This window comes from Typopeltis vanoorti, chromosome 14, assembly GCF_054136105.1.
Source record: "Typopeltis vanoorti isolate ZY-2024b chromosome 14, IOZ_Tvanoo_1.0, whole genome shotgun sequence".
Taxonomy (NCBI): Eukaryota; Metazoa; Arthropoda; class Arachnida; order Uropygi; family Thelyphonidae; genus Typopeltis; species Typopeltis vanoorti.
The window spans coordinates 13,449,369-13,473,819 of NC_143562.1; the positions used below are offsets into that span (position 1 = coordinate 13,449,369).

Genomic DNA, 24,451 nt, shown 5'->3' on the forward strand with positions numbered 1-24,451 from the left:
GGATATCTTTTTCTCCTGTTTTCATATCACCTTTATCATCTCTAACTCCTTTTACAGCACTCTTTCCTCCATTCCTAAGTTTCTTCAACAACCTCCAGAATATTTTGCCACCTTCTTGATATTTATTTTCTACATTCTTGCCAAAGTCCTCCCATGACTTTTGTTTAGCTAGTTTTACACAGTGTTTAGCATTCTTGCATTTGTCTCTATATTGTCTAAGAGCACAAGCTGACTTATTTGACAGGAACTTTTGATGTGCTTTCTTCTTTTCCTTCACTGTCTCTTTAACTTCCTGTGTCCACCAGGGAGTTCTGATTTTTTTATCCTTGCAGACAACCTCACCACATGCCTCTCTGGCAGAATCAGTCAATGTTTTCTTCAGAGTTTGCCACTGAATCTCCAAGGTTTGATTCCTGTTCTCAAACTCTTTTATTTTTTCTTCAATAATCTTTGTGTATTTTTGTCTACAGTTCACATCTGAGAGCTGCTCAACTTTTATTCGCTTTCAAACTTTCTTACATGTTATTCTTTTCAATATGAAATTCAATTTTATCCTGCTCAAGACTAAATAGTGATCACTTCCAATTTCAAATCCTCTGTACACTCTGGTGTCTTGCACCAGGGAGAAAACATCACTATCAACAATAACACAGTCAATGAGACTTTTCTTATTCCTAGCCTCTTCTCTCCATGTGAATTTGTGCACATTTTTATGTTGGAACATGGTGTTAGTAATAACCAGTCAATGTCCTGAGCAGAAATCCAACAGATATTTGCCATTATTATTAGCTTTACTCTTTTCTCCAAATTTTCCCAAAATATTTTTGTATGTCTCACAATCATTTCCTACTCTGCTATTTAGATCTCCAACAAGGATCAACTTTTCCTTTTTTATTGTGTCAGTTGCTTTTTCTAAAGCCTCAAAAAATTCCTCCACTTCTATCTTAGTAGAACCTTCTGTGGGACCATAGGCACAAATAAGTCTCATTGTCCAGTTCCCCATTCTCATATTTGCCCACATTACTCTACTTGAGACTGATTGCCATTCAAGAAGATTAGCCTCGTATTTTGTGTTGTACTATGGCTACTCCTTCTTTTCCTTGATTGTCATTGCCTGAATATAACATTTTGTATTTATTGCTCAGAAAGATCTCACCAGTTTTGGTCTCTCCCCTATTATGTCGATCTGGTACTTATCTAATTCCTCAGCTAGCTCTATTTCTTTGCCATTTAGGCTTCTTACATTGATACTTCTTACATTGATATATCCATAACCAAGGTAGATATTCTTCCCCCAATTGGGAGAGTAACCATGCAGTCTTGTTCTGGAAAGTTGCTAAACATGTGGAATTCTCTGTCAAAAAAAAAGGTTTATGTTGAACTATAAAGCTGGTAATTATAACAGCTGTAGGAACATCTTGGAGCAGTGCCATAGTTTAAGAAAAAGGAAAGAATATCAGTAGTTCATGGGAAGTGGTCAGAGATTGTTTGAGAGAAGCAGTATCAGACTGCATACCCAAAGTCGGAGGATAAACCAAGGGAGTGATTAAATGGATGAGTAGAGATGTAAAGCAAGAGCTGAAAAAAAAAAGAAAGAAAGAAACAATATGGGGAGAATATAAAGAAAAAGATGATCGCATATTCATGAGCAGTACAAAGTGCAAGCAAGAAGGGCCAAATCAGATTATGAAAGAAAATTATCTAAGAAGGCCAAAGTAAATCTAAAGGTGTAGGTGCAGGTGGAGATTTTGCAGTTGCTGATGTGACAGAGATACATGTCAGAACTGAAGGTTACATGCTCTGTCTCATATTAATATCTGGATTAATGGCAATTGGTAAGGCTAGGGAGTTGTGGATAATAATAATAATAATTATTATTATTATAATCAGACTTCCATGGAGTTAAGAGACTCATTGTGGGAGGTCTCACTCTCTCGCACGCACAGCTCATCATACTTTGACTTAAATGCATTCGCTGTCTCTGTGCTCACTACACTTTCAGGCAATTCATTTCAATCACCCACCACTCTCCATGCAAAAATCTAACACCCTCCTTTTAAAGCTTCTAATCATGGCCTCTTCTTCTCTTCCTGTCTCCTGACATTCTGTGAAAAATCTCATGCACATTAATCTGGTAATTGCCTTTTACCAACTTATATGTCTTGTTCATGTCCCCCCCCCCCGTTCTATCCACTAGGCTCTGCAATATACCTTCTCTCAATCTGTCCTCATACTCCACATTCCAGATACCAGAAACTAACTTATTCAGTCATCTCTGAACCTTCTCCAACAACTCTTCATCCTTTTGAAAACCAGGTGACCAAATCTGTGCACAGTAACCCGTATGTGCCCTTATCAAAGCCTTATACAATTATTATTATTATTATTATTACGGGTGACTCCAGGGAGTCCTTAGACTCATCGAGGGAGGCCCTAAACATCACGTCCACACAACTATATGACATTTACAGGATCTATCATACCTTGCCTTGAATTTACTCACCGTCATAGCACCCAGAACAGACTCGGGCAGCTTATTCCATTCATTTACCACTCTAAAAGTAAAGAACCCAGCTCTAACACCCCTGCTAACCACACTCTTGCCCAGCTTCCATAGGTATCCCCTAGTTCTCCCACCACCAGTCCTGATCTCAAAAATATCCTCTGAATTAATCCTATAGAAACCCTTTAGCAATTTGAATGTCTCAATCATATCTCCCCTTTTCTGCCTATCAACTAATTTCTGCAACCCACAAATCTTCAACCTGTTCTCATATGGTTCATTCCATAGACCTGCTGTCATTGTAGTCACTCGCCTCTGGATCCTCTCCACCTCCTCCCCATCAAGAAGGAACCTAGGTGACCAAATCTGGGCACAGTAGTTGAGATGAGATCTTATCAAGGCTCGGTACAGAGGAACAATAACTTGCTTGTCTCTGCTTTTCAAGGTATTTTTCAACAACCAAGTGAGTTGATGAGCTGATATAGCTACTTTTGCATTGTGGCCCCTAAACTTCATCTCTCTATCCACCAATACTCCCAAGTCCCTGGCCTCATCAATCTCCTGGAGTACAGTTCCACCAATGTGGTATACTGCTGCTAATTTTTTCACCCCAAAATGCATAACCTTACATTTTGGCACATTAAATTGACATCCATTCTTGTTAGCCCAGAACTCCAATCTATCCAAGTCGTCCTGCAAGATTTTGACATCTTCTGCATTCACTATCGCCCTACCAAACTTTGCATCATCAGCGAACAAATGAACTGTTCCTCTTAGATTCTTCCCTATATCGTTAATGAACAAATTAAACAGCAGTGGTCCAAGAACAGAACCCTGCGGCACACCACTAGTCACAGGCCGTCTTTTGTTTGGACTCTACTCCTGAATAAACTACTCTTTGATATCTCTCCATCAACTACCCACCTATCTATCTCACCAACTCTATATTCATTCCCATGTGTTGTAGTTTACGGATTAGAATTCCATGTGGTATCTTGCCAAACACCTTTGCCAGGTCCAGCAGTATCACTGTAAACCCATTACTCTTATCCAGTTCAGCCGTCACCTTGTTATAAAACTTGAGCACGTTACTGAGGTATGATCTACCCTTCACAAAGCCATGCTGTCCCCCGTACAGTATCTCATTTTCATCAATCCATTCCTGTATTTTTCCCTTGACTACTTTCTCCAAGACCTTGACAACGACTCCTGATATGCTGATCGGTCGGTAATTTGCAACCATAGTCTTGGACCCTCCTTTATGCAGTGGAACTATTTTCCCCTTTTTCCACACCTTCGGGACTAAACCAGACCCGAGACTCAGATTAAACAACATGGTCAAGGGCACTGATAATTCTTTAGCCGCTTCACGCAAGACCCATGCCGGTATACTATCCAATCCCACAGATGTATTCACATTAAGGTTCTGTAATAGACTACTCACCTCCACTTCATTCATCACAATTCCCTTATAAACTAATGGTTCCTTCATTTTTTCAATGTCACCACCTGGATGATATACTTTTGCAAAGTGCTTGCTCAGTAACTCCACTATATCGACTGATTCAGTGACCTCCTTACCATCGTCATTCCTTAAAATCAATTTGCCGTGTACAGTTTTTTCTTGCTTGCAGCATATTGAAAAAACTGTTTGGGATTCTCTTTAGCTTGTATAGCTAGTTTTCTTTCATAATTCGCTTTTGCTTTTTTTACCACACTCATTACCCTTCTGGCCTGCACTTTATACCGTTCGTGTGTCTGCAGGTCACCTCTTTCTTTAAATTCCCTCCACAGTTGTTTCTTTTTTTGCAGCTCAAGCTTAATGGTGTTATTTATCCATTTAACCCCTACTTGTTTTACTATTTGGACCAATATACAATGGAATAATGACATCATTCTACGTGTCAATGTTCTTCACATCATTCTCATAATCTGTTGTGTTGCCCCTCACAATAGTGGACAGAGAGTTGAAGTTCATAGTGCATATTGCAAAGGATTGTAAAATAGTTCAAGGAATTACTTGGATGTTGATTTGGCTGCAACTTGATTACTGTGCACAGATTTGGTCACCTGTAGTTCTTGAGTAAAAAGGTAGTAGAGAGAATTCAGAGATGAGTGAGTAAGCTAGTGACAGGATTGTGGGATGCTCCCTGTGAGGATAGATTGAAGGTGTGTGGATTACAAAGTTTAACTGATAGGTCAAAAAGAGGGGACATAATAGAAACTTAATAAGGTATTAAAGGGGTTTTATAAAATTGATGTAAACAAATATTTCAATATATAACAAATAGAGAAGTAGGAGTCATCTTTGGAAGTTGTGTATGAGTGCTCAGACTAGATTTTTTGCTCTGGAGGGTGGTGAATTAGTGAAATGGAGATTGCCAGAATTAGTTGTGACAAACCATTCCAATGGCTGGATAATAAACTGATATGATCCATTGGTATTATTGGTATTTATTATTAATTGGGAATGAATAATAAATTGGTAGTTTGAATATAAGATTGGTGACAAATATGGATAAGTGAGTTATATGTAAGAAGCAATTAGTTGAAATTGGGTGACAGGTAGGCTACAACAATATATGTACTTGGATCAATGTACTCCTGAAGAGAGATATTAAGTTTGTGAATGATGCAGATTTGAGTACTTTCACTGTAGAGAAGTCTGATGTGATTTCCTCTTCAGGAGTATTCAAATTAGTAGATGAGTGGGGATGTACGTTCTATGTTTCCAAATGTAAGGTTTTTCATGTTGGCCAGAGGGAATGGAATGCAGGCTACTGTTTCGATGCAGTTCAAGAGGTGAAGGAGATGAGATATATGGACATGAAGATGAAGAAGAAATTGAAGCTTATGTTGTTAGTGTTTTGAGGACTGCACAGAAGCCTGAAGAAAACTGGATGGATTTAGTTACAGAGGATATGGTGAGGTTGTCTGTAAGGAGACAGAAAAATTAGAATTCCATGGTGGACTCACAAAGTTAAAGAGGCAGTCAAGGGAAAGAAGAAAACATATAAGAAGTAAATCAGCTTGTGCTCTTAGGGAATACAGAGAAAAATGTAAGAAAGGAAACCACTGTGTAAAAACTAGGTAAACAAAAGTCATGGAGAAGACTTTGGTGAGAACATAGAAAATAAATATAGGAAGGTGACAAAATATTCTTGAGGCTATAGAAAAAGCTTAGAAATGGAGACAAAACTACTGTAAAAGGAATCAGAGATGATAAAGGTGACACGAAAACTGAAGATAAAGATATTCTAGATGCCTAGAGTAATTACTTTGAAAGACTGCTAAATGAAACAAGCAGTGTCAGCCAGATGGTAGAAACTCCCAGCAGGAATGCAGTCAAGAATACATATCCATATTTGAAGTGGAAAAAGTCATGAAAAACCTGAAACATGAAGAAACAGCTGGAGTTGATGAAATTTGGCCCGAAATGCTCAAATATGGAAGTATAAAAGTTTTACAAACTGACTATATTGCATAATTCAAAAGGCCTGGTCAGAGAGTTGAATTCCAGAGATGCAGAACAAAGCTCTCATAGTACCCATTTATAAAGAAGGTAAATAAAACTGATTGTGAGAATTACAGAGGAATTTCCCTACTGAGTGTTCCTGATAAGATGTGTGCAAGTATACTTGAGAAATGGCTAAGAAAAATTGTGGAAGGGAAGTTTGGTGAAGAACAAGTTGGATTTGAAATTTTCACTTTAAGACAAATAGTTGAGAAATTTTGGAATACAAGGATTTGTATTTAAGTTTTGTTCATCATGAAAAGGCATATGATAAGGTGCCAAGAGGAAAGCTCTTCAAAATGCTACAGCTATGTGGTGCAAATGAGACATTATATCAAGCAATACATAGTCTCTATTTAAGCTGTAAGTCAGCAGTTAAAATTAAGGAGGTACAGGAAGTAGTATGAAGTAAAATCAGGTGTGCAAAAGGGTACACAAATATAAGTTTATAAATTAAGAATTATAAACACGTTAACACAAGAATATTTTAACTTTTGCCAAATATTTCAGTCTGAAACTAACAGACTATCCTCAGTGGCTTGATAGGAACAGTTTTTACAAGGTGGAATACAAACAATTGACCCTTCAAAAGTAGAATGAGCTGTGTGATGTTACATTGCTAAGCATTAAAGATAGGTAAATTTCATCGAAGTGATGAATAAATTATAGGTATTAATTCACAATTTCATATAACAATCTTAATTTATAAATTCAATTAAAGATAACATTAGACTAATGTAAGAATTAAAGGTCTCAATTAAAAAATAATAATTTTTTTAGTGTGTTATCCGGATTAAACTTGCCCATATTTTTGACAAGGATATACAGTCATTTCAATTCAAGTTAGGGCATTGAAGTAAGGCCTCAGCACTCTCTTTGAATAGGTGTTCAAATTTATAGCGCTATCTGTGTAGAAGGCGAGTCTTGGACCAGAAAATGTTGTGGCTTGTCTCTATCCCATGCTGCGCCAATCCAGACTCATCGGATTTGTTGTGAAGAATGTATGATTGATGTTCTTGTATTCTTTTTTTTTTCTATAGAGCATCCGGTTTGTCCAAAATACGACAGATTGCAGTTGCAAGGAACTAGATATACACCAGGCAGAGACATAGTTGAGCATTTATCTTTAGAAGAGGGGGGGAAATAGATAGATATTTTGTTAATAGGGATATAAGTGGCTGTTAAATCATATTTCTTCAGAATTCTTGAAATTGGTTCTGAAATTCCGGAAATATATGGATTCTAACTCAACATACTGGTTCTTTGTTGTTCTGGATTGGATTGTAGGAATCAAAAAGATGTTGTGTAGTTTTTTCGGAGAAGCCATTTAATTTCATGTGTTATTTGATAGTTCAAAGTTCTTTCTGTAATTCATGGGGAGTTGAGCAATTAGTCCTAGCTCTTCGAACTAGAACTAATTCTAGTTCGAATTAGACATTTTATGATTCCTGTTTTTTGATAAGGATGATGGGCAGATTGTTTGAGAATGTAACGTCCAGTAAAAGTGGGTTTTCTGTAAACTGTTGTCAGAATACCTGAAGATGAGCAGATGAGGAGGATGTCTAAAAAGGATAACGTGTTGTCTTTTTCAATCTCCATGGTAAACTTAATATGAGGATGTAAGGAATTGATTTTGGCTAAAAAGGAAGGTAAGGAATCTCTGTTGTGAGGCCACACTGAAAAGATGTCGTCTATATCTAACGCAAAAGGATGGTTTAAGGAATCTTTTTAGGGACTATAGCAAAATCATGTCCTTTTCAGAGGATAAGTGTTTCACTACTCGTTAAAGGGTGACCGGACACATCGACAACCCAATTATCTGGAACATGGAAAGGCTTGATTTGTCTAGAAACAAGGACATCGAATTTGCAGTTTAGATGTCGATTCTGTTTTCTATATATGAACAGTGTATAGAGCATTTAGCCACATTAAGGACTATGTTGGAAAGTTGTGAGTCTTAGTTTGCAGTGATAAAGGTACTGAGATCAGCAACTTGACAAATGTTGATAGCAAGATCATGTTTAGCTGCTCTGAGTTGATTATGGATTAAAGCTAAGCTGGTGTTCCTGTAGATTTTTTGAACTCCCAGAGATTTGATGGTTTCTTTTATCTTAGCGAAGTTAGGAATAATCTGATTATCATGGCATTTTTTCAGAAAAATGATCCTTGCTCATAACTTACTTTGTATTACAGATAGTCTACCTATTTTATCATTTTTTTTGGTAAAGTTTTCCCCATGTCGGAATAGAATTCTATTCTTGACAGACACTTGTGACATTAAATTAAGAATTATGAACACATTAACACAAGAATATTCTAATGTTTGCCAAATATTTCAGTCTGAAACTAACAGACTATCCTCAGTGGCTTGATAGGAACAGTTTTGTGGAATACAAACAATTGATCATTCAAAAGTAGAATGAGCCATGTGATGTTACATTGCTAAGCATTTAAGAGAGGTAAATTTCATCGAAGTGATGAATAAATTATTGGTATTAATTCACAATTTCATATAACAATCTTAATTTATAAATTCAATTAAAGATAACATTAGACTAATGTAAGAATTAAAGGTGTTAATTAAAAAAAATTTTTTTTTTAATGTGTTATCCGGATTAAACTTTCCCATATATTTGACAAGGATATACAGTCATTTCGATTCAAGTTAGGGCATTGAACTAAGGCCTCAGCACTCTCTTTGAATAGGCATTCGAATTTATAGCAACATTTATGTAGAAGGCGAGTCTTGGACCAGAGAATGTTGTGGCTTGTCCCTATCCCATGCTGCGCCAATCCAGACTCATCGGATTCATTGTGAAGAATGTATGGTTATGTTCTTGTATTCTTTTTTCTATAGAGCATCCTCCAAAATACGACAGATTGCAGTTATAAGGAACTTGATATACACCAGGCAGAGACATAGTTGAATGTTTATCTTTAGAAGAGGGGGAAATAGGTGGAGATATTTTGTTAATAGGGATATAAATGGCTATTAAATCATATTTCTTCAAAATTCTTGAATTGGTTCTGAAATCCCGGAAATATATGGAATTGGAACACGATGTATTGATTTTTTTGTTGTTCTGGATTGGATTGTAGGAATCGAACAGATGTTGTGTAGTTTTTTCAGAGAAGCCATTTAATTTCATGTGATGTTTGATAGCTGAAACTTCTTTCTATAATTCATGGGGAGTTGAGCAATTAGTCCTGCTCGTTGAATTGTAGCCAAATATTTAGTGAAATTATTGAAATCACATATAGGCAAATCACACTCTTTTTTGAAAAACTCTTCAGATTTCTTAAATAAATTAAAAAATATCTCATCACAACCTACTGATCTTATGGTGAGCTTCGATGTAGAATCTCTATATACTAATGTACTTCTCCAAGAGACTTTACAATCACTTGCTGACATCTTCCCACAAGATATCATAAAATTATGCGAATTTGTGATGTACTCTGGTTGTTTTTTGTGTTAAAACAAATTCTACATCCAAGTGGAAGGAACGGCCATGGGAAGTCCACTTTCACCTGCTTTAGCCAACTTTTATTTGGAACATCTAGAAGATGTCCTGTTTTCATCTATATTTCCTCAACCATCCTTTCGGGTTAGATATATAGACATCTTTTCATTGTGGCCTCACAACAGAGATTCCTTAACATCCTTTTTAGCCAAAATCAATTCCTTACATCCTCGTATTAAGTTTACCATGGAGATTGAAAAAGACAACAAGTTATCCTTTTTAGACATCCTCCTCATCCGCTCACCTTCAGGTATTCTGACAACAACAGTTTACAGAAACCCACTTTTATTGGACATTACATTCTCAAACAATCTGCCTATCATCCTTATCAAAAAACAGGAATCATGAAATGTTTAATTTGATATGCTAGAACCAATTGCTCAACTCCCCATGAATTACAGAAAGAACTTTCAACTATCAAACATCACATGAAGTTAAATGGCTTCTCTGAAAAAACTACACACCATCTGTTCGATTCCTACGATCCAATCCAGAACAACAAAGAATCAATACATTGAGTTCCAATTCCATATATTCTCAGGATTTCAGGACCAATTTCAAATATTCTGAAGAAATATGATTTAACATTCACTTATATCCCTCTAAACAAAATATCCACCTATTTCCCCTCTTCTAAAGATAAACGTTCAACTATGTGCTAGAACCAATTTGCCTGGTGTATACAAGTTTCTTGTAATGCAGTCTGTCGTATTTTGGACAAACCGGACGTTCTATAGAAAAAAGAATACAAGAACATCGGTCATACATTCTTCATAACAAATCTGATAAGTCTAGATTGGTGCAGCATGGGATAGAGACAAGCCACAACATTCTCTGGTCCAAGACTCGCCTTCTACACAGATGTTGCTATAAATTCGAATGCCTATTCAAAGAGAGTGCTGAGGCCTTACTTCAATGCTCTAATTTGAATCGAAATGACTGTATATCCATGTATCAAAGTATGGGAAAGTTTAATCCAGATAACACGCTAAAAAAAAATTTTTTTTTTTTTTAAATGAAACCTTTAATTCTTACATTTGTCTAATGTTATCTTTTATCTTTAATTGAATTTATAAATTAAGATTGTTATATGAAATTGTGAATTAATACCTATGATTTATTCATCACTCTGATGAAATTTACCTCTCTTTAATGCTTAGCAATGTAACATCATGTGACTCGTTCTATTTTTGAATGATCAATTGTTTGTATTCTACCTTGTAAAAACTGTTCTTATCAAGCCACTGAGGATAGTCTGTTAGTTTCAGACTGAAATATTTGGCAAACATTAAAATATTCTTGTGTTAACTTGTTTATAATTCTTAATTCCTTATCTATATGGATCACATCATGAAGGAAAGTAGTATTACATCTGATATTAAAATTAGTGATGTTGATTTTAGCTCTTTACTTTTTGCAGATGATGTTATACTTCTGAATAAATCCACATAACTTTGCAAGAGTCCCTGACAAAATTGAATAACTGTTGTAATAAATTTAATATGAAAATCAGCAATAAAAAGACGATGAAAATAGGAAGAAACATTGAAAACATCAAAGGTATCCTGAATGATGAACCTATAGAACAAGTAAAACATTTCAGCTAGTTAGGCATGATTTTTGGTGAAGACGGTAAATTCAATATAGAAATAGACAACAGAATTAGTAAAGCTGGTATGGTAGGAAGTCAGCTGAATAAATTTATATGGAATAAGCAAGAAATTAGTTAAGGCACTAAATTAGTTGTATACAAGACAGTGTTCATGCCAATTTTAACTTATGGATCCAAGATCTGGGTTAGAAATAAAACACTTAATCAAAGAATAGAGAACTCTGAAATGAGAGTTCTGAGAAAGATTAGTGGAGTGAATAGATGGCATCAATAACAGTATCAATCAAAAATGAGGATAGGAAAGAACTCACCATCTTAACATTCAGGAATGTGTTAGTTAGGAAAATTATTGATTGATAGTTAGTAATGTGTAACATTTTCATGCAGTACTATCATAATTATCATGTACACCTCGAGGGTGCATATCAGGAATTTCATGATGATGATGAATTTTGGTTTTTAATTTTTAATTATGTATAAATTATTTTTATTTTTAATTTTTAAACTATTTGAAAATCAATTATGATTTTTTTTTTTTTTAAATTATGCAGTGTTTCAAAGGATTCAAAAGACAGAACAACAGACATGAAAAAAGGGAAAAGTTGATTCTTGTTGATCAAAACAGCAGAGTAGAAAATGAATGCCAGACATTTAGAAATAATGTGGAAGAATTTAGGATTATTATTATTATTATTCTGGCATTTTACAGGCACCTCCATTAAATCCGAAGACTCATCGAGGAAGACCCAGTCTATTCCCAAAATTTATCATACCTCTCCTTGAACCCATTAACAGATGAACCACGCAAGCAATGAGTGGAATGGGTTGACTCAGGCAACCCATTCCACTTATTCACCACTCTCCAAGCAAAAAATGTAGTCCTCACACCCATATTGACCACACCTTTATTCAACTTCCATGGATACCTCCCATCTAAACATTTCCCCTGCATTTATCCTATAAAATTCTTAAGTAACTTAAATGTTTCTATCATATCCCCTCTTTTTCTCCTATCAACCAATTGCTGCAATCCACACACCTTCATCCATTCTCACGGAACATTCCACAGGCCACTTGTCACTTGCCTCTGAATCCTCCCCACTGCTTCCTCTTCTTCAAGAAACCCAGCAGACCAGACTTGAGCACAGTAATCCAGATGTGGGCATATAAAGACCTTATAAAGAGGAATTACAACTTTCTTATCTCTTCTTGTTAATGTGTTCTTCACTAGCTAAGTAATGTTTCCTTTCAGGTTATTTTCTATATCATTTATGTACAAATTACACAGCAATGGTCTCAGCGTTGAACCTTGTGGCACACCACTAATCTCCTGTTTTCACCTCGATTCTGCTCCTTCATACTACTTTTTGATATCTATCCAGCAGATCCACTTAACCAGTGTGATATCTATCCCCATTTGTTCTAATTTGCATAACAGAGTTCAGTGTGGCATTCTATCAATTGCCACAGCAAAATCATCGTGTAGCCATTTCCTTTATCCAACTCAGCTGTTGCTCTATTATAAAAAGTTAGTAAATTACTAAGGCATGACTGACTCTTCACAAAACCACATTGGTCCTCATACAGTATCACATTTTTGTCTACCCATTCTTGAATTCTCTTTTTTACCAATTTTTCTATTACTTTTACCACCATGCCTGAGATACTGATTTGTCTATAATTTGCTACTGTAGTCTTAGAACTTTCCTTATGCAAAGGAATAATTTTGCTCTCTTTCCATTCCCTTGGAACTCTACCAGAGCTGAGACTTAAATTAAACAGCTTAGTCAAAGGCATTGCCAGTTCCCTTGCACATTCTTGCAAAACCCTAGCTGATATCCCATCTAATCCTGCAGCTGTATTTACATTGATATTCTGCAATATCCTAAGAACCCCCAATTCATCCACCTCCATTCCCATATTAGTGCCTGTCACATATGTTAAAGCAATAACCTTACTAGGATGATATATCCTTGCAAAGTAGTTACTCAGTAACTGACTATTTTATCTGCTTCTGTCTCCTCATGACCATCATCACTTGTTAAGATTAATCTTCCCTAGTCATTCTTCCTCTTACTTGCCACATAGCGAAAGAACTCTTTGGGATTTCCTTTGGCCTGCTCATCTAAATTCTTTTGATAATCTGATTTTGCCTTCCTTGTCATGCTTCTTCCTTGTTACTGTTCATGAGTTTGCTGGTCACCTTTTCCTTTATATACTCTCCACAGCATTTTCTTCTTCTGCAGCTCATGCTTAATGATAGTACTCATCTATCTAACTCCTACCTGATTAACCCTCCTTATCCTAGGTATACAATTTGATACTGCTTCCTCTAGATGACCCTCAACTATATCCCATGCATTGCTAACATCCTTACCCTGCAGTGTTTTATGCTGTGGTACAGATTTAAGCTTTTTCCTAAGCATGTCATAATCACCTGCCTTGTAGTTCCATAAATACCCCTTCTTGATAGAATATTCTTCATGTTTTACAATCTCCTAAGTCAAGATCGCATGGTAACTTTCACCAATTGGAGGTAATGTTGTTACCTTGGTTATGGATAGCTCTTCTGATCCTATGACAAGGTACAATACTCTCCCACTCCTAGTCCCCTCCATCACATGCTGCCTTAAGTAATTATTTCTCAGTAGGTATAAATTCTATTTCCTTTCTGCCATTGATCTTTCTTCCTTGCAGTCTATATCTCCATAGTTGAAGTCCCCCCATAATAATCACTCGATGTACTCTGTACTAATTTGGCGATGCATGTCTTCCAGATCATATATGGATCTCCCTGGCCTATAGCAGCATATTTTGTCTTATTGGTCTTAATCTCACATCAGATTGCTTCAAATGAACAACCACCCTCCCACCTGTCTCCTATTCTTCTTGGTTGCAATTCATCTACTATCATCAGCACTACTTCTTTCCCCATCCTATCTTCCCTGAAAATACTAAACCCTTCACATTCAATCCCTGTAACTACATCATCATCATCAGTTAGCTAAGTTCCACTGATGCCTATAACTTTTGGCGAAGTTGCACTCACCAATGCCAAAGTATCCCCCCCCTCTTGTTCCTGATACTTCTGGCATTAGTATATAGAAATGGCAACATCCCTTTATTCCCTCACCCACCTTTACTTTCTGAATTGACTACCCTATTCAATATTTTTGCTTGAGAGACTAGATTCCTCACTTGGGCATTCTCACACTCACTCACCTTATGGGTGCTTTCACACAAACTCACTTGCTTCCACCTTAATTGCTGTCAAATTCAGTTTCCCTGAATTTGCATGTCAGCATGCTTTGTGAACAAAGCTCTCTGCAGTCACCTAGCACCAAAACCATTCAGATGCAGTCCATTTGTCTGCATTGTACAAATCCTACTTTCCATCAAACAGCGACCACAGATCCACAAATTCTACATCATTCTTTTTGCACAATCTATGTATATACTCATTGGCTATCAACGCTCTCCTCCTCCTCCTCAGTTTACCTCCATCATAGATTGGTAGTAGACCTACCATCTTCACCTTCTCCCTCTTCAGTTTTGTCTCTTATAACAATCCTTTACAACCTCCCTCATAGAATACTTCTCACCTCTCAAATCATTGGTCCCAACCAAGACAATAATTTCCTTCGACTTACCTTTTTGCATCAGGATGGCATGGCTAATATCGTGCATTTTTGCTCCTGGGAAACACGATTTTGTCATACTTTCCTTAAGTACGCCCCCTGATTATTAAGTCTCCATACATACATAATTTTCTCCTTACCTTGTTTTCTTGTTTGTTCAGTTGGTCTTTATTATTCTTTCGGATCACTTGCTTCTTTCTTTTTTCAGTCCTGCTTAGCTCTTGCCACTTCTGCAGTTTTTCAATTTTGTACTTTGTCCTATGAAGGATAACATTTAAGCGCACTATTTCTTTATTGATATTCATTTTGTTTTTCTCTATTTCCATGGCCACGTGTTCGACATTATTAACATCATTTTCCATCTCATCATCGGTATTTTTGCATTCTCGTCACCTAACAGACACTCACTTTTAAAATACTTAATGCATGCTCTCTATCCAGTTTTAATTTTCTTCTACTTGTTCTTTAATTTCCTTGATGCATACATTTTGCATACACTGCTCTGAATAATATCCCGCAAATTCAAATCGCTGGACAACGTGGTCTTTGCCACCTTTGTTCGTCATGCTGTTGCCATGATGACAATATCGCAACAAATATTACAATAAAAATGTTATACATATACTAATACTCTAAAACATAAAAATTTACACTAATACACTATAATACTCAAATTTTCTGATGAATAAACCCAACAAAACAGATAAAAATTGCTAATTTCATACGAGCGCCAAATTACACGACCACTTGCATTTTGAAACCGAAAAGCCAAAGGACAAAACATAATAATGGCAATTGCCTACTAGATTTCAGACTGAGATGTGAACTAGTCATTACTAACATCAAAGCAATGACAAAAAAGTTTATAACATATTTTATTGCTAATAAAATATCCAGAACAAATAGTCTCTGTAGCTCACTTGGAAGGGCAATGGCATATCGTGCCCTTCAAATGGAAATGACCTAAATCTTATCAAATGAGAGCAATGTTTATCCTGGTTTTTTAAATTGAAGGTGAGTTAGCCAACCTCATATGGAGATAGCAGGGTTTTTTTCTCTTGGAAATTCGGGTTTTCATCCCACATACAGACAAACTGGCTAAGACAACAACATAATTTACAGACAAAAAATACTATTGGTGGTTGTTACTGGTAGATGTAATTATTTTTGTGTGCAAATAGTAGTAATGTCATTGCATAGTTGGAAGATTAAGTAGGGAAGACAGTGAGTTTTGGGTAGTGAAGTAGTATGCCCTCCCACGATGATTCCTTGAATTCCTTGGAGGTATCACATAGTACACTGGTGTTCAAAAGCTAAGGACGAACTATATTTTTACCTGTATATGAAAACATTTTAATAATTATAGCTATATGTGGACATAAATTTCTGGCATACTAATAACTTATGTTACAGAAGAAATGTGTTATAAATTCCATACAAATTAAATTGCAATTCTTTTTGGCAAAAGGTAGAAATTTCCTAATAAGAAAATTAAGAAATGAATGTACAGTGCTTATAGAAAACTATGTAGAGAGACATTTCAGTATGGAATATGTCCACCCCGAACTGCGATGCAGTTCTCACAATGTCTTACCATGCTTAGCACCAAATGATTTAGGAGTTCTTGAGGTAAACTGGCCCACTTCTCCTTCTTTTTCTTCTTCAGAGCAAGGATAAGGTCTTGTTTGTTTTCTGAAAGAGAATTATGAGCAACAATGCTTCTACCTATTTCATCTCAAACATGTTCTATGGGGTTGAGATCTGGGAAAAGTGCTGGTCACTCGATTCAATTAATATCTTATTAATTGAATCCCTTGGTCTCCAGAAGTATCTCCACTACTCGTGTATGATTTGGTGTGGCATTGTCATCCATAAAAATTAATTCTTCACCTACAGCTCCATGGAACAAATGAACATTACAGTATTAAGTTGTTACAACATTCGGCCTGGTTGGCTGAGTGGATAGCGTATCCACTCTCCAGCCAAAAGGCTGCAGGTTCGAATCCCTTCATGGGCATGGATGTTTGTGATTGTCTGTGAAAATACCAGTGGTAGTTCAGTGGTAGATGGTGTTGGTGTAGTTGCAGTCAGTTGGTGAATAAATGGTGGAGACGGAGTTGTAGAGCAGATGCCCTCCCTTGATGAGTCCTTTGACTCCTTGGAGGTGTCAAATAATAATAATAATATTGTTCACCAGTTATAGTCCCTTTTTCCAGCACTTGTAGCTCAGTGTGTTCATTAAGCATAATGCCTCCCCACACTATGACCCTAGCACTGTCATATATCCCTTTCAAGAACATTCTTGTGATGGTAAACAGTACCACTTTCATGCCAGATCAAGTGTTGTCTAGAATCAGAGGAAAGGCTAAAACGATGCTCATCTGTAAAGCGTACATTACCCATTGTGTCTTGTCAAAGTTTTATGAATACAACACCACTGAAAACATGATCTATGATGATCTGTGGATAAAGGGATGCAGCCTTTGGGCATATAATGCTATTTGTTATATACATCTTGCCCCAGTCTGCTGAGATATTTGCATAGCTTGCTTGAATGGAGCTGACTTGCAAGCTGACCTGCCATGGTGCATTGATTACGTTTTGCTGTTATAACCAAAATTCAGTCTTCATGCTCTGCGATAGAGCAAGGACAACCTCTTAGCAAACATCTGGAACACATTCCATTGGTTTGAAATGCTGCTCAGAGCATGGATACAATGCTATGTGAGATTCCAAACTCTCTGGCAATATCAGTAATTCTGTGGCCTTCTTGAAACTGTCCAATAATTCTCAAAGATATCAAGATGATGTCTTTGCGACATTACAAGACATCCAAGTTTGCAACTTTATTCCTTCAAACAGAGTTTGCCTTTTATCCTGTTTAGTGCTCTCACATGACCCCTTTGTGCATGATTTAAAATTTGATTGTATACCTACTTTCTACTTGAAATTGTTAGTTATACAAATTGCCACAAGCTGATTCATCTGAATTTGTAGTTGTAAATTGTAATCTTCAGAAATAGTGTTCGTTCGTAGGTTTTGAACACCAGTGTATTAGTAATGACATATCAATACTTGGGATTAGAAAAATTCATTAAAATTGGAAATGTGAAAAGGCAGCTGGAGTAAATCATATTCATCCTGAAATGCTGAAATATGGATATATAAAAGTTTCCCTGCAGTCATATAACATTTGGATCCTCTGATAAAGTATTTTGTCAGAGGGTCTAGTCTCAGATAATTAGAGTGAAGCTGTCCTCATACTAAGTTAATAAAATAAATAAATAAATAAACAGTGTGAGATTTAAAGAGGAATTTCCTTACTCTTAATGTTCTAGGAAATTTACGAAGGTGTTTGAGAGAAACTTGCAATAAAATAGTTGAAGAGGAAATAAGAGAACCAGTGAATTTAGGCCAAATAGAGCTACTATTGATGTCTGCATTATCATCATCATTCAATTCCTGATCTTTATCCTTTGAGGGTTGGGTTTACAGGATATTATGATAGTACTAGATGAAATGTTTACATCATTACTATCATCTTAGCAACAATTTTCCTACAAATTAATGTTATATCTGTTAGGATTCTAATACTGCCAGGTCTTACATTTCATTCTTCTAAGTCCCACCATAAACCATATCAAACCACCTCAACCTTGGTCATATTCCTCCCATCCTAGTTTCAGTTTTGTTCATTTTCATCTCCTGTTTTGTTCAAGTAGCAATTAACAGTACTCTCAAAAATTAATCTACTCACATATTCTTAAATGCCAAAAATGTGAAATTCTTTCTTACTGTCTTGCTTTTTAATATGATTTTGTTCCATTTTCTCTCTTTTCTACTTTATCTCAGAACTGTCACGCTTGTCATCTTTAGCCTTTGATCAGCTGTTTTATTTCTAACTCAGCTTTTAACACATAAATTAATATTGGTTTGAAATAAATCATAATGTAATTCTTTAATAGCCTTATTTCAACAAAGCCATATATCACTTCATCTCACAAATTAAAATCAAAAGAAAGTAAGAAAGTAGTTTGCTGTTTTTATTTATTTGGTTAAAAAAATCTCTGTAAGATTAGTTATTTACCAATTACCCTTTTACAAGGGTGGTCTGAAAAGTTCTCTACCTTGACCATAGATGGCAGCACTATCAGGAAGATTTTTTTTTCAAAATGGTACATCTGTCATAAGCATCCATGTGAAATTGCAAGTTATTCTATCAAGTAGTTTGTTTTATACAGCTGTCTGAAGCAAAAGTGTTGTCTGTATCCCTTGAAAAGATAAAATTGAGTATTGTGCAGTTATAAAATTCTTTGTAAAAGGTTTAACGGCAAGAAATTCATTCGAAGTTCATAAAAGTTTATGGGCGCTTTTTTCCTTCATTTTTGACAATTAAGAAATGGGCTACCGAGTTTAAACATGGCCATACGGCCATGTTTAAACTCGGTAAACTTCAGCCTTGAAGATGATCCACGTGAAGGACGTCCAAAAAGTGTAACAACACCAGAAATCGTTGATCAAGTGCACGATATGGTATTGGATGACCGGCGAGTCAAAGTACATGAAATTGCTGAGACTGTAGGCATTTCAAAAGAACATGCGAGATATATTTTGCATGAAGAATTGCAAATGAAAAAGCTTTGCGCAAGATGTGTGCCGCACAGCAGATCAAAAATGCACTCATATGATGAAAATCTGTGAACAGTGCTTGGAGCATTTTAACAAGAATAGAACTGATTTTTTGCATCGATTTATTACTATGGATGAGACTTGGATTCACCATTACACACCAGAATCCAAACAGCAGTCAAAACAGTGGACAGAAGCCGGTTGTTCAGTGCCAAAGAAGACAAAGTCGGTTCCATCAGCAGGAAAGGTCATGGCATCGGTGTTTTGGGATGCTAATAAACATTTTGTATATTCATTATCTTGAAAAGGGTAAAACAATAACCAGGGAATATTATTCCGATCTTTTAACCACACTAGGTGAAAAAATTCTGGAGAAAAGTCCCAGTTTGCAGGAGAAAAAAATCATCTTTCATCAAGACAATGCACCTGCCCACAAAGGTATTTTGGTAATGGGAAAATTAAGGGATCTGCATTATAAATTGTTGGAACATCCACCCTATTCCCCAGATTTGGTTCTCTCTCTGACTTCTATCTCCTCCCAAAACTAAAACTCTTTGTTTTCGAAGAAAAACGCTGAGTTTTTCTTTGAATCAAGAGGTGATTGCAGCTGTAGAGGGGTATTTTGCAGATTTTACTGAGAACCACTACAGGGATGGGATAATAGTGTTGGAACATCGCTGAAATAAATGTATTAGTCTTAAGGGAGATTATGTTGAAAAATAAAAATAATTTAGAAATTATAAATTCGTTTTTTTCATCGTTAGGCCGAGAACTTTTCAGACCGCCCTTGTACCATTATTTGTTCATCATATCACCGAACACATTGGAGCAGTATATTGCATAAATTTAAAAATGATAGTTTCATCTTATTTAGTTATATATTCAAAATGTACTTGATTAAATCCTGTGCAACTGAGAACTGATTAAGGATTTTTGTCCCTAATGAATGGTAATTGTGTAAATTCTCATAATATTTGATTCAAACAAAATTCTCAATTTGGTGTACTGTTAGAAAAAAAATCTTGCTACTCAGTTAACTTTTGTTTTCCACATAGGGTAGAATGGGAAGCAAAGGAGAAAGGGGAGAGAAAGGTGATGTGGTGTGTATTTTTTTTATTTCAGTTACAAAATACATTTTCATTTAATTTATTTTCATAATGTAATTTTTATCTACAGATGATTGAATAATTTTTTTAGAACATCTCTTATTCATTAATTATTCACAATTATATATGTCATAGTAGCTGATCAGAAATATCCAAAGAAGATTATTTTTATAGTAGGAAAGTAAAGCATACAAGTTACAGTATTTGTTATTTTCAGCAACCTGTAATCCTCCTGACTGTATGCCGCTTCAATAGTTATCTATTGGTCAGTGCATCTCTCTCTCTCTGCGAGTGGTGTGTAGTTATTGTGCTGCTTCCAGTTCTATCTTCATGAAAACTTGAAATCTGTGACATCTTGAAACTTGTTTGTCAGGTTAAAGAGTTCCATACACACCATGCTGGGATGCTTTTTCAACTTCATGAAGCAGTGCTGGGACCCAAATATGGTGATCAAAATGGGTGGGGAAGGAGCCACAGGGACATGGTTGCCAATGGGTGTGATTAAGAATTTATCAGTGCTGTATACCATCGGTATACAGCATTGATAAATTCATTACATCGATGCAGAATCCAAGTACCAGAAGACCATTTGCAAAATTTGTTTCTGATAAACTGTATCTTGAAGGAATTGGAGATTGGTTTTGCATATGGTCCAATTCATGATCTGGACCAGGGAAAGAAATTTTGCAGAGACCCTTCACATCAAATAAGGTAATCAAATTGACTTGGTTTGATGCACACTGATTGCTATTGCACCTTCAATATATCAATTTCAGAATGCAATAGAGGTAAAAATATACTTGCATGTTAGATCATTTCATTCTTGCCTGAGTCAAACTATCACTTTCCTTTTGTAGTGAGTAGCTGGAGATGTTGCCACACGCCCTTATAGTTGCCATTTCAGTACCATTTGGTAGTCTTCCTACAAAAAATTCTGTCCTTTGATATTTTCAGTCAATCTTTTAATTTAATATTTTAATTTGGTTACTTCAGATATGATGATAAAACTTTATTGTTCAATTACTTCTTTCTTTCTTTAAGATATTCTACAAAAGCTGTATAAAGACTAAGTTTTTTCTTGTTCCTTTTTTTTTTTTTTCCAAAATCATTAGTCTATGAATTTATACCAAATGTTGTGGCTGTCTTTCATAACAACAAGCATAAGGATTAGTGATAGCATTTTATAAAATGCCTTTTGTAAAGTATAAAGTTCAGTCAAATAAAGGTTGAAACACTTAATACCACAACAAATTCCTAATATGCAGTTGGAAAACTTTATTATGCAGTTATACATTTTAATTTCTAAAATTGTGTATTATGCAGTACACAGATATGAGCATAAATGTGAGAGTGCCTTTTTTTCCTTTATCCTTTCTCATCAAAGAGTTCTGAAGCATGTTTTGTTTGGCTAGTAGAAGCAAGAAAAGCCAAATATTTTTTATTTGGAATTTTTTAGCTATGTGGCCAGTAGGAGGAGAAATGACTGTGGAAGAATGACATTGTGGGATAAAAATGGGAATAGGGTGACTGATGCAGAAGACATAGTGGGATAAAAATGGGAATAGAGTGACTGATGCAGAAGACATAGTGGAATTGTTCAATGAACACTTTTTTGGAGTATTTCATCTTGGAGGAGTCAATTTGAATACTAGAGGGATAGAGCAGGTTCGAGGTTTAGAGGTGCAGGAGGAGAGTGTGTTCCACATACTGAGTACTCTGGATGTTAGTAAAGCTGTGGTACTGGATGGTATTTCACCACGAGTTTTAAGAGAATGTGCTAAGGAACTGACAGTGCCCTTGACCTGGCTTTTCAATGAAAGTCTGGCTGCAGGAAAGGTGCCCATGAATGGAAGGAAGGTAAGATAGTGCCATTGCATAAGGGCAGTAGCAGACTGGAAGTGTCTAATTATAGGCCAGTTTGTGTGTCATCAGTAGTTAGTAAGATCTTGGAGAAAGTAGTGAGGGACCGTATACAGCATTGTGCAGATGAGGGTAATGTTATCTGTGGGAGTCAACATGGATTTGTGAAGGGGCGCTCTTGTTTTAACAATATGCTAGCCTTTTATGATAAAGTTACAAGAGCATTAGATGAGGGAAAGGCATATACTGCCATTTTCCTAGACTCAGCAAAGGCATTTGACAGGGTGCCACATGATAAGCTGATATTCAAGTTGCAGCACATGGGTCTGGATGACAGATTGGTCAACTGGATTCAGGATTGGCTGTCTGATAGGTATCAGAGATTTGTGTGTGGTGGAGCAATATCAAAGAGGCAGAAGGTTATAAGTGGAGTTCCACAGGTCTCAGTACTGGGACCTATATTGTTTAACCTTTATATCAATGACATTGTCCATGAATTTCAAGAGGATATTCAGTTGTTTGCGGATGATGCGAAGCTGTGAAGGGTTATTAGTAATAGTTCAGATGTGGTAGCCCTGCAAGAGGATTTGAATAAGCTAGATAGATGGGCAAATAAATGGGTGTGCCTGTTTAATGCAGCAAAATGTAAGGTCTTGAGGTTTGGGACACATCGATGGGACGCTACATACTCTATGAGAGGAGCTAAACTGGAGATAGTAGGAGAGAATTGATGATTGATAGAAACCTGAAATTTAGGTTACATATTGCAAAGGTAGTGAAGGTAACACAGAGGATTGCTACAATAATGAGAAGGACACTGACCTGCAGAGATGAAATGGTTATCATTCCGTTGTATAAGAGTCTGATCAGACCACACATTCTTGTCCTTATTTAGGTTGCTAAACATTTGGAATTTTCAATGTTTTTCCACTTGGTTATATTATAAATTAAAGATGCCAAGAAATTATATTCTTGGTTTAATTCTTTATCCAAGTGTAAGCAAACAAAGTTGTGCGTGTGAAGTAACTTAATGACTGGGCAACTCCTATATATAGAGGCTTCACATCACTTGCCTTATTGCAAAGTCTCTATTATTATATTATATCTATTATACAAGTTGCCCAGTTGTGAAGTTACTTCACATGCAAACTTTGGTTTGTTACACTTGGATAAAGGATTAAACCAAGAATATAATTTCTTGTCATCTTTCATTTATTTGAAATTTTCAGTTACTAAGTTTAAGTTAATACATGTGGATTATAGAGCCAGTATTTATGACAAACTTAGGAGGTGACTTGAAGCAGTACCATGTCATGAGGAACTGCAAGGGAATTTAGCAAGGATGTTAGCAGTAGAAAGAAATGGTCAAGGAATGTTTAAGGAAAGTTTAAAGGAAACCATGTGAAAGTTAAATGGATAAGTAATATCATTAAGCAGAATCTACAAGAACAAAAAATTGATGCAGAGGAAATATAAAGAGAAAAATGATTAGTAGGCTCATGAGCAGTACAACACACAGGAAAGAAGGGTTTCTAGATTTTTTTTTTCTTCTTCTTCTCAGGTGAATCAATCCAATGATTGATTGGTGGTGGTAGCGTTACTTCATGATATCCTATTCCGTGTTCTCCTTTTTATTTCTTTATAACTTTTAGCTTTAGTTTTTATTGTTGTTTCTATTCTTCGTCTGCCTGTTGGCTTCTTCCCTTCTGCAGTCCCATCCAATATTTCTGTAAGCAGTCCTTCAGGTGGCATCCAGTTAGGCTTTTTCTTTTCTTTTATTGATATGGTTCATTAGTACATATACATCATGAAAATGATGGAAACAACTACCACATTAGAGTAAAACTTTAGTTTATAATAAAAACCAAAATAAACACTCAATGTTTCGACCTCCACATTAAGGTCATCATCTGGAGTATACACATATATATACAAAGAAACAAGCTGCACTATCTACATGGTATGCTAAAGTTACTGATCAACTGTTAAAACTATTGGCCTGACCTCTGGTGGGAAAAAACCTTACTACATCAAAGCTAGAGTCCTGTTATTATTATTATCTATT

General features: G+C 35.9%; 1 protein-coding gene across 10 annotated transcripts in view; it reads left to right on the top strand.

The window, feature by feature from the left end:
* Positions 1-24,451, top strand: part of LOC150099238 (uncharacterized) — an 825,097-nt gene that overhangs the window by 416,315 nt on the left and 384,331 nt on the right. For 9 of the 10 annotated variants that reach the window (XM_090403353.1, XM_090403348.1, XM_090403355.1 and 6 more), the window contains one exon: positions 20,476-20,520. The exons of the other annotated variant lie outside the window; for it this stretch is intronic. In XM_090403353.1, the coding sequence (XP_090259479.1) occupies positions 20,476-20,520 (45 nt within the window). The remainder of the gene's footprint in view (positions 1-20,475; positions 20,521-24,451) is intronic. 10 annotated transcript variants of the gene reach the window in all.